The sequence below is a fragment of the Oryctolagus cuniculus genome, chromosome 15, assembly GCF_964237555.1.
Source record: "Oryctolagus cuniculus chromosome 15, mOryCun1.1, whole genome shotgun sequence".
In the NCBI taxonomy this organism is placed as follows: Eukaryota; Metazoa; Chordata; class Mammalia; order Lagomorpha; family Leporidae; genus Oryctolagus; species Oryctolagus cuniculus.
The window spans coordinates 26,704,946-26,716,608 of NC_091446.1; the positions used below are offsets into that span (position 1 = coordinate 26,704,946).

Consider the following 11,663-nt stretch of genomic DNA (forward strand, 5'->3'; position numbering starts at 1 on the left):
GGTCTTTCTGTTTGAGTTACGGTATGAATTCATTTACTTTGATCAGGTTAATTAATCTAGAACTGATCTGATCATCCAATGGGCTGACTGTGGTATTGGGTTATGCTTAATTTATCTTAATCTACGTGTTCAGTATTTTGAGTTTAAATTCCTTTAGACATCTGCTTTCTGGTTAACCTTTGTTCTTCAACATTCCTGTTGAATAGTTACCCAGCTTAGGTATTCATTCATGTTACTTTGCTGGCTTTTGTGGGCATTTGAATTTGCGAGCCCTTTTTTAGAATTCTGGTGCGTTTTTGTTGGCGTTGCCAAGAACAGAAGCCAGATTGAAGTGACTTGAGTAGTACTTGAGGAGTGAAGAAGTGGAGCCATGGAAAAGCTTAGCAAAGCAGAGAAAGACAGGGAGTAGTAGCCGGGCAGGACTGACTGTGTGGGGCATATGTCCCAGCCTCCTCCTCTGTGTTACTCAGAGCAGGTCCAGGGCACATTTTCCAGTGAGTCTTCCTTTTTCATGAGCTTTCCAGTCCATAGGAAATTAGAAATAGTGGCCTCATAAAGGTGGATTACTTGTTCAATGCAGCCTTGGCAATAGCACAGAGAATTAGGAGCCAGAAACCTACAAAAAGCAAATAAAAAGGCTTGAAAATGCAACATCTGTCCTAGGACAGTCTTTAAGGAGGACGTACATATGAAATATGAGTGGACTTCTGAAAGTTTATGGAACTGGAAATGGTTTATTTTGCAAAAAAGTTTTAAAATTCATGCATAGGTTTTTCATAATACTTATTTTCCATGAAGACTTCTTATATTTTAGGCCAATAACTTCAAAGTTGTATCACTTAACAATAGTAATGAGATGTATTTATTTATGAATGTTCCTTTTCTTTCTTTCTTTCTTTTTCGTTCTTTCTTTCGTTCTTTCTTTCTTTCTTGGCAGAGTTATCGAGAGAAAGGGAGAGACAGAGAATGAACTTGGATCTGCTGGTTCATTCCCCACATGGCCACAACAGCTGGTGCTGAGCTAGGCTGAAACCAGGAGCCAGGAGTTTCCTCCATGTCTCCCACATTGAGGGGCAGGGGCCCAGGCACTTGAGCCATCTTCCACTGCTTTCCCAGGCACACTATCAGGGAGCTGGATCGGAAGTGGAGTAGCTGGGAATCGAACTGACACCCCAGTGGGATGCTGGTACTGAAGGCAACAGTGTAACCCACGATGCCACAGCACCTACCCTCATTTCTTTTAAAGATTTATTTATTTGAAAGGCAGAGAGAGAAGGAGAGACAGGTCATTCATCCGCTTGTTCACTCCCCAGTGGCTGCAACTGTCAGAGCTGAGCTGGTCTGAAGCCAGAAGCCGAGGGCTTCTCCTAAGTCTCCCATGTGGGTGTAGGGGCCCAAGCACTTGGGCTGTCTTCCACTGCTTCCCCAAGGCACATTATCAGGGAGCTGAATTGGAAGTGGAGTATCTGGGATTCGAACCAGCATCCATATGGGATGCCAGCACCTCTGGTTACCAGCTATGCCACAGTGTGGGCTTTGACTTGATCATTTATATAACATTTTCAAAGAGCTGTCAGTTAGTTTCTTTTTTTCCCTTCTTTTTCAGGATGGTCTGCTTGTCCTTCATTATGGTCTTGTGGTTTCTCCTCTGAAAATAACTTGAAGATTCTAGACATATTAATGAGGAGAGAGACAAAGTGAAAAGGCTTCTGCAGGACTGCATCTCACCAAAGATTTCCACGAAATGTGTAATTGTCACCACTGTGTGCTGTTCAAGATATAACTTACGTACTGTGTTCAACCCAAAAAGTCACGGCATTTCTAAGCACAGTTGGAATGATGGAATGCACCTGTTTTACTAGGGTTATACCTAAGAAGCATCCATAGCTCAGGGGAAAATTTCAAAACATTGAATTTTCAAATTCCTTTTGATCTCTTGTTTTTGAGGTAGATTGGTTACTGTTTTCTTCTTTTTGGAGCCATATCCCTTTGAAGCTGGTGGTTGGGATTCTGCTCTCTGGGACAGTACCCGTTGGGCAGTCATCCTCTTGGAAAACAAGTGAACTTTTTGGCAGAAGGTTCAGAGCCAGTCCTTGTTAAACTACAGGATGTAAAAGACCAAAACTGTTGGCCATTTTTAAATGTTGCCATTATATTTTGAATGTGTATCTTTTTTTTTGATACCAGCAACTCTATTAAAGAAATGTTACTCAATTCTAAAATGGATAAATTGTGGTTATACCTGGTGGAGAAACTCTCTACTTTAGGGTTTGTGGCACATGCCATAGCGTTCGGTATATGAAGGCTCCTTTTACATTTCTTAAAACAAGAGGGGCTTCTTTATGACAACATTTTTATTATTTGAGTGTTAATTTGATGAACATTCATTTTATTTGAGTACATGGTTTGGTTGTTGTTACTTTATAATGATACTGTTTCTGAATGTAATAAATTTTAGGTGAATTTGGGAAGGTCACAGAATACTTATTGTTTCCTCAGGAAGTCAATTTAATATTCATTTACCCATTGTTGTCACTGGGATACTTAATATGGGTATTTGAAAGCTCAGTTTCATTCAGAGACTTCAGTTTTAAACATGTTGCCTAAAATTAGGTTTCTAAAAGAAAGATTTTCTAGACCCTGTTTCACAGAAAAATTTCCAAAACTGTACAGAAAGTATAACAAAATCAGACAAGGATTGGCAATTATTTTGTAAGGAGTTTGTGAATTGTGTATAAATCTCTTCTAACATTTAATAAAAATTTATTTTAACCTATTTTGAAATACTAGTGTTTACAGTGGATTTTCAGCAGATAACCAAAACTCTTAAAGATACAAGGTGTCCAAATCAAAGTTAAGCTGTCACCAAGTAGATACTTAGTAAACATCTTTCCCTTCAGTGATTGTCCTAGGTGCTATTATTTGACTGCAACTGTAAAATTCATTACTTGTTAAATGTTTCTTGCCCAAATTACTTAATATTTTTATTTATATCCCATGTTAACATCTATGTTGAGATCCTTAAGAACACTGTTAGGTTCATTGGTTCACTAGACAGACTCACAGACCCAGGAAAGCTGTTACACTCTTGGTTACTGTTCATTACAGTGAAGGGATACAGATTAAATCAGTAAAGGGGATAGGCCTGCAGAACACAGTCTAGGACAATCAGACGTTTGCTTCTGGTTATCGTCTCCAGTGGAGTTGTGTGGTCAGTGCTCACTTCTCCCAACAGTTAAGGGTGACATGTATGAAGTGTGGCCAGCTAGGGAAACCCACCTAAGCCTTAGTGTCCAGGATTTTGGTGTGTCAGTCAAGTAGGAATGCAACATCCATATAATTGAACGGTTACTCAGACCCTAGATCCTGCCCAGGAATCACATTAATACACATGGCCCAGGGCTATGCAGTCATAATCAATTTCATGTTTTGATTTTTTTTTAAAAGATTATATATGTATGTGTGTATTTGAAAGAGTTAGAGAGGGAGAGACAGAGATACGTTGCATCTGCTGGTTCTTTCCCCAAATGACTGCAATGGCCAGGGCTGGCCAGGCCAAAACCAGGAGCCTGGAACTCCATCTGGGTCTCCTATGTGGGTACAGGGGCCCAAGTACTTGCTGATGCTTTCCCAGATGCATTAGTAGGGATCTAGATTGGAAGTGGAGCAGCTGGTGCTCATGGGATGCTGATCACCAACAACAGGATCTGTTTAGTTAGCTAAGATAAGGTGAAAGTGTCCTAGAACATAAGCAGAAGCAAAACTAAACACTCAAACAATTTATCTATTTGAAAGGCAGAGTTGCAGAAAGAGAGAGGGAGAGTCAGAGATCTTCCATCTGCTGGTTCACTCCCCAGGTGGTTGCGATGGCTGGAGCTGGGCTGATCTGAAACCAGGAGCTAGGAGCCACTAGTGTCATCTGGGTCTTTCATGTAGCTGCAGAGGTCCAGTCACTTGGGCCATCCTCTTCTTTCCCAGATGCATTAGCAGGGAGCTGGATCGGAAATGGAGCAGCTGGGACTTTCCCATACAGGATGCCAACAGTGCAGGTGGCATCTTAACCCACTATGCCACAGCACTGGCCCCTGCACAGATACTTCTAAATCAGAGTGTGTGAAGTACAGATCCTAGAGGCTGGCTTCAGTGGCTACAGAGCTGTGGTAGATTGGAACAACTGGCAGGTCCCTTTGTTTTTGCTTGCCTTGTTTCTGCCCAAAGGGGTGGCTGTGGTAGCTGGGCAGAATGCACTTAACACGTTTCTCCTTTAAATGCTGTTTTCTGTCTGTTATGGGTCCTTTAACAGTTTCCTCTGACCTTGGGGCTTCCCTGAGCTTCCTCTGTGTTTCCAGTGAGTTGCTGTCCCCTCCTGTGAATCAGATGCTTATCTTTTTTTAAAGATCTATTTGAAAGTCAGAGTTACACAGAGAGAGGGGAGGCAGAGAGAGAGAGGTCTTCCATCTGATGGTTCACTCCCCGGTTGGCCGCAACGGCTAGAGCTGCACCCATCCGAAGCCAGGAGCCAGGAGCTTCTTCCAGGTATCCCATGTGGGTGCAGGGTCCCAAGCACTTGGGCCATCTTCTACTGCTTTCCCAGGCCATAGCAGAGAGCTGGATTGGAAGTGGAGCAGCTGGGACTCGAACTGGTGCCCATATGGGATGCCAACGCTTCAGGCCAGGGTGTTAACCCACTGCGCTACAGCACCAGCCCCCAGATGCTTATCTTGTCTCAGGATTCCTTCTCGGGGCTCCAAGCTGACAGACTGCACATAGTCCTCCCCATCTCCTACAATAATTTGGCTGAGAATTCCTCAAAGTAATGCTTTGCCTATTTATCTTATTTAGCCTGCCTAATGTTTATCATTAGTTACTTGTATATGAATGTTTTCATAGTGTCACCAGGTCATAGTTGCTTATCAGATACATGTGTGACTTAACTGTTAACAATTTTAGTAGTTTTTTTTTCCTTTAAAAAAATTTCCTTTAAATGGCTGCTAACTCTAGTGCTATACCAGTGGACTTCAAAAAGCTCATGGGAAATGGAACAAAAAGAGAAGTTGATTTTGATGCATGAATATTTTGAATCCCATGCGTATAGTAAGTCTTCAGAAAATTCGTGAAAAGTAACATGTTATCGGGGTAGGCATTTGGTGCAGCTGTTAAGATGCTACTTGGGATGTCTGCATGCCCTGTTGGAGTGTCTGGGTTCACGTCCTGGCTCCACTTTGAATACCAGATTCCTGCTAATGTACACCCTGGGAGGTAGCAGGTGATGGTCCAACTACATGGACTCCTGCCATCCATGTGGAAGTTTCAGGCTCTGGGCTTCAGCCTAACCCAGACCCAAGCCTGGATGTTGCGGGTATTTGGGAAGTGAACCAACAGATGGTGCTCTGTTTGTATTTCTGTTTCTGCCTTTGAAATGTTTTGAAATCAATAAACTAAAATTACATATTATGAAAACCTGCAATGCATAGTTTTAAAAATTTTTTGTACCAAAAATAAACTTTTTTTTTTTTTTTTTTTTTTTTGACAGGCAGAGTGGACAGTGAGAGACAGAGAGAAAGGTCTTCCTTTTTTCCGTTGGTTCACCCCCCAATGGCTGCTTACAGCCGGCGCACCGCGCTGATCCGAAGCCAGGAGCCAGGTGCTTCTCCTGGTCTCCCATGCAGGTGCAGGGCCCAAGTACTTGGGCCATCCTCCACTGCCTTCCCGGGCCACAGCAGAGAGCTGGACTGGAAGAGGAGCAACCGGGACAGAATCCAGCACCCTGACCGGGACTAGAACCTGGTGTGCTGGCGCCGCAGGCGGAGGATTAGCCTATTGAGCTATGGTGGCGCTGGCCCAAAAATAAACTTTTTTACTTCCAATTTTCTACCAGTTTTTTGAAGGCAAGTAGGTGCTGATTCTGAATGTTTGCCTCTGGATTAGACCATGATTTAAGAATAGGTCCTCATTTTTCTCCCTTTTCCAATATGTTTTTGTGTGCATGAGTTTGATTGTTGGCCTCTTCAAAAATGGACCGGTGAAATCTGAATTATTACCTCTAGACATTAGTAATCTTCACAAATGAAATGCCACATTGATCTGACAGCCTGTCCAGAATCCACTTGGGCAGAGTGAATATTACTGCATTTTGCTTTTGTTCTCATGATATCTGTGGTATTACCTGGTTTTTATTTATTTTTTTATTTTATTTTATTTTTTTGACAGGCAGAGTGGACAGTGAGAGAGACAGACAGAGAGAAAGGTCTTCCTTTGCCGTTGGTTCACCCTCCAATGGCCGCCGCGGCCAGCGCACTGCGGCCGGCGCACCGCGCTGATCCGATGGCAGGAGCCAGGAGCCAGGTGCTTTTCCTGGTCTCCCATGGGGTGCAGGGCCCAAGCACTTGGGCCATCCTCCACTGCACTCCCTGGCCACAGCAGAGAGCTGGCCTGGAAGAGGGGCAACCGGGACAGAATCCGGCGCCCTGACCGGGACTAGAACCCGGTGTGCCGGTGCCGCTAGGCGGAGGGTTAGCCTAGTGAGCCGCGGCGCCGGCCTACCTGGGTTTTTAATTATATTTCATTTCATTGAAATGAGGAGAGTTTTTTCTATTAATTTTTTTTTTTTTTTTTTGACAGAGTGGACAGTGAGAGAGAGAGACAGAGAGAAAGGTCTTCCTTTGCCATTGGTTCACCCCCCAATGGCCGCCGTGGCCGGCGCATCAAGCTGATCCGAAGGCAGGAGCCAGGTGCTTCTCCTGGTCTCCCATGCGGGTGCAGGGCCCAAGGACTTGGGCCATCCCCCACTGTACTCCCGGGCCATAGCAGAGAGCTGGCCTGGAAGAGGGGCAACTGGGACAGAATCCGGCGCCCCGACCGGGACTAGAACCCGGTGTGCCAGCACCGCAAGGTGGAGGATTAGCCTATTGAACCACGGCACCGGCTCTTAATTTTTTTAAAGATTTATTTATTTATTTGAAAGAGTTAGAGAGAGAGAGAAGTCTTCCATCTGATGGTTCACTCCCCAACTGGCCGCAACAGCTGGAGCTGCACTGATCTGAAGCCAGGAGCTTCTTCTGGGTCTCCCAAGCAGGCGCAGAATCCGGCACCCCAACTGGGACTAGAACCTGGGGTGCCAGTGCCGCAGGCGGAGGATTAGCCAAGTGAGCCATGGCGCTGGCCGATTTATTTATTTATTGGAAAGAGTTACGGAGATACAGAGAAAGAGAGACCTTCTATCCACTGGTTTACTCCCCAGATGGTTGCGACAGCTAATGCTGGGCCAGGCCAAATCCAGGAGCCAGGCGATTCATCCAGATCTCCTATGTGGGTGGCAGGATCCCAAGCATTTGTCCCATCTTCCACTGCTTTTTCCAGCCCATTAGCAGGGAGCTGGATCTGAAGTGGATCACCCGGGACATAGACCAGTGCCCATATAGGATGCCAGTGTCACAGGTGGCAGCTTTACCCACTACACCACAATGCTGGCACCTGTATTAGTGTTTCTGAGAAAAGATTTCCCAAGAGAAATAGTGCTTGAATAACATTTTAAGTTAGAAGATGAAGAAAAAGATTGCCAGGAACATATTCCGCCCCCCCAAAAACACACACACACACACAGGCAGTATTCCAAGATGAGTGAGGATGTGAATTGTGGATCCAGACATGTAGCTCTGAGTCTCATTTTTGCTGCTTGCAAATTATGTGATCCCAGACGTGTTACGTAACTTCTCTGAAGTGGGGTTTCCTTTGTCTGCAAAAAAAGGGCCCATGGTGCCTAATTCAGAGGGTTGTCATGAGAAATAAATGAATACAACAAGCACTCCACACAGTACCTGGCTTTGTTAATCAAATTCAAGTATGGGGGCAGGTACTGTGGCCTAGTAAGTAAAGCCGCCACCTGCAGTGTCAGCATCTGGGTGCCGGTTTGAGTCCCAGCTGCTCCACTTCCAATCCAACTTTCTGCTATGACTTGGGAAAGCAGTAGAAGATGGCCCAAGTCCTTGGGTCCCTGTACATACATGGGAGACCCAGAATAATCTCCTGGCTCTTGGCTTCAGATCGGTGCAGCTCTGGCCATTGCAGCTATCTGGGGGGTGAGCCAGCAGATGGAAGACCTCTCTCTGCCTCTGCTTCTGCCTCTTTGTAACTCTGCCTTTCAAATAAATAAATAAAGTCTTAAAAAAAAAAGTTCAAATATGGGCTTTACATAGTTACTTCTCAGATTACTTTGCTGAATTCCTTTCTAATGAATAAGGGGGTCAATTAATATTGCAAGACTGATGTTGAATCACCTGTTTTTCCATGTCTTCTTTCTTAATATTCCTTCTTGCTTTGCCTGCTTCTATTAATAACCGGGGAAACGGTGCGGATACAGTGTGGTGATTACATCTTTGGCTCTGAATTTGGACCTGGCTTCTGCTTTCACCCTAAGTTTACTCTTGGCTCCTCTGCTTCTGCTTCAGATTAGGCTGTTCGATGAACAGTTCCAGTTGTCAGAGTTTCTTTTGTGGAAATAAAATCTTGCTTAGGAGAAGAGACTGTTAACCCCTAAATGACATTGGGAATTGTGTATGTCGTGTGAATCCTTATGCCAGGAAATCTTGGGAGAGAGACATCACCCCTCTCTGTTCATACTTGTGGCTTGACAGATTTGTTAGAATAAGCAAGCACTTCTAAGGAAAGGTGCCCTTTTACCTTGTTTGATAATCAACAATTGTTGGAACCCGCTACTTCTGACTGTATTCTGTATTCCAGAACTCCAGCCCTTACACAAATGGTTTCGGCTCACTCTGTTAAGCATTGGTAATGCCTAACAGCATGTGATAGGGCTAAATGGAAATGTCTCATACACAAAGCAGAGACCACTGGCCTCATCAGGGGAAAGAGTAGCCATCTGGTGATCCACAGTGATTAGCCAGTTGAGGAAGTGAGCCCTGAGACCTGTCCATGATCGATCTTCATTTTTCCTTGAAGCTTGCACTTCCTTCATTTTTGTTTCATTGAGAATCACTGAGGCACTGCAGAAACATAAATCTTTAAATATCTGCAGTGCGACTCACTGTTTTGCTATAATCCTGCTGTGTATGTGCTTGCAAGTGCGCACACAGATGTGGATGTGTTTCAGAGAGGTTGTAAGAAAGGATTTATAGATCTTGGTTGCTCCCCACCCCCACCTAATAAGCTTGGGAGCTATCAGCATAAAACATGGGGACAATCAAATCATCTTCTAGGAGATCAATAGAGGAAGAGAGAAGCCCTTTGATCTGTATAGTAATTATTCCCATTATCCTTTAAGGGGTGCAGCAGGGCATGGTATTGTAATAAAAACAGTCCTTTGTTTGGCTGGATTCAGGAACACTTGCCCCATTTGCAAATGGCGTATCTATGTGAGACACTTAAACAGCAAAATGCATGATGACATCATTCTAACATGTACATCACATTTGAAAAGACTACAAAACCACTATTGTGTTTCCTATGAAAGAAAAGTAATATTTCACATGAGCCCTGTTTTATGGGTCTTTGAAGCTCCCTGTCCGTTATTTCCATTGTAAATAACTTTATTTTCAAGTGCACCAATTTATTTGGTTCTAAAAGGGAAAAATGTATTGTTAGAATGTAGATTTTTTTTTTCAGGACTTTAGAACTATCTGACAATATCAAAATAATATTGATGCTGGAAACCAGTGATGGGTGCTCATAAGTAAGGAACATTGCCAGTTTTTTCTCTCTCATGTTCAGGGAGATTTCTGGCCTTTTCTCCAGGCTCTGTTTTGAAACCCAAACTCTTGTTAATACATGGGCTTGTGTTGTCCTAATGAGATTCATTTTGACAGGATCCCAGGGTGGCTTCATGCAGTGGTCTCAGCTGGAGCAGAAGGCGCAGTGCACATCCAGGATTATATTCATCTTTTTCTGATAATTCCGTAATTTCCCTACCAATGGATTTTCTAAGTTGAAGTGAAGTTTATGCAACATAAAATCAATACTTTAAAATGAATGTCACTAATATTTAATACATTCACAGTGTTGTGCAGCCTCCACCTTTATTCCGTCACTCCAAAATAAGACCCCATATCCATTCAGTGGCCACTCCCCACAGCCCCTCTCTTTAGCTCCAGCAACTGCCAGTCTGCTTTGTATTCCAGTGGATTTTTAAATAAATTTTTTTTAATTTGAGAATCAGAGTTATAGACAGTGAGAGAGACAGAGAGAAAGGTCTTCCTTCTGTTGGTTCACTCTCCAAAGGGCTGCTACGGCCGGTGCTGCACCGATCCGAAGCCAGGAGCCAGGTGCTTCCTCCTGGTCTCCCTTGCAGGTGTAGGGCCCAAGTACTTGGGCCATCCTTCACTGCCCTCCCAGGCCACAGCAGAGAGCTGGACTGGAAGAGGAGCAACCAGAGCTAGAACCCGATGCCCTTTAAATACATTTTAAGAACTGTTTTGTTTGCCTTTAGAGCTAAAATAGTGGTACTGGACCCTCTGCTTGAGTTCACAACTAAGTTCTAGAAGTTTATCCCCAAGACTATTTGTGACTTAACACTGGAGCTAAATTTGGGACTCTACATTGATCTGACCTTGCTCCCATTGTTAGCCAGTACGGTAAGATGGATGCTGAGTATCCTGGTCTTACTGCTACTTGCAGAGTTGTCACTTCTGCAATACCCCCTCATTTGCAGACCTTTGCTGGGAAGCTACAGAACTCCTTGGCAGATTTGTAAGGGACGATACACCCCCAGGCCCAGTAGCACCCACTTCTGCGAAATGGTCAGCAGCAGCAGAGGTGACTCGTGCTTGGTGGACCAGAGCCCAGTGTGAGCTGCCACCACTGCATTGCAGAGCAGGAAGGCAGTGGGTTGAGGAAGTGTGGACAGTGTGGCAGTTTGTCCCTGGGACCAGGTGTTACCCAGGGTTTCTGAGGCAGGGAAACCTTAAGTGAAAATTGGTGAGGAGAGGGTTAAAGAACCATCAGGGGCCGGTGCCACTGCTCACTAGGCTAATCCGTCTTGCAGCGCCGGCACACCGGGTTCTAGTCCCGGTCTCCCGGTCGGGGCGCCGGATTCTGTCCCGGTTGCCCCTCTTCCAGGTCAGCTCTCTGCTGTGGCCCGGGAGTGCAGTGGAGGATGGCCCAAGTGCTTGGGCCCTGCACCCCATGGGAGACCAGGATAAGTACCTGGCTCCTGCCATCGGATCAGTGCGGTGCGCCGCCGCAGCGCACCAGCCGTGGCGGCCATTGGAGGGTGAACCAATGGCAAAGGAAGACCTTTCTCTCTCTCTCTCTCTCACTGTCCACTCTGCCTGTCCAAAAAAAAAAAAAGAACCATCAGGGAAGATTCCTACTTCCCTAAGTGAAGGGACTTTCTCTGAAGTAAAGACAACATAGCAGGCACTGCAGTCAGAAGACCAGGTCTAAATCCCAGGTCTGCTGCTTGCTGTACATTACACAGGGTCTTAACCTTGTTATTATTTTTTCTATTTATTTATTTGACAGAGTTAGAGAGAGAGAAAGGTCTTCCTTCCATTGATTCACTCCTCAAATGGCCGCTACGGCTGGCGCTGCGCCGCCGATCCGATCTAAGCCTGGAGCCAGGTGCTTCCTCCTGGTCTCCCATGGAGGGCCCAAGCATCTGGGCATCCTCCACTGCCTTCCTGGGTCACAGCAGAGAGCAACCCGGACCA

General features: G+C 45.0%; 1 protein-coding gene across 3 annotated transcripts in view; it reads left to right on the top strand.

Moving 5' to 3' along the window:
- Positions 1–10,006, top strand: part of PCGF6 (polycomb group ring finger 6) — a 48,373-nt gene extending 38,367 nt beyond the window's left edge. For 2 of the 3 annotated variants that reach the window (XM_051823550.2, XM_008270439.4), the window contains one exon: positions 1,607–2,776. In XM_051823550.2, coding sequence (XP_051679510.1) covers positions 1,607–1,663 — 57 coding nt within the window. In that variant the 3' untranslated portion in view covers positions 1,664–2,776. Of the gene's footprint in view, positions 1–1,606; positions 2,777–5,533 lie in introns of those variants that run through there. The other variant, XM_051823548.2, reaches the window with a different exon arrangement.
- Positions 10,007–11,663: the final 1,657 nt, after the last annotated feature.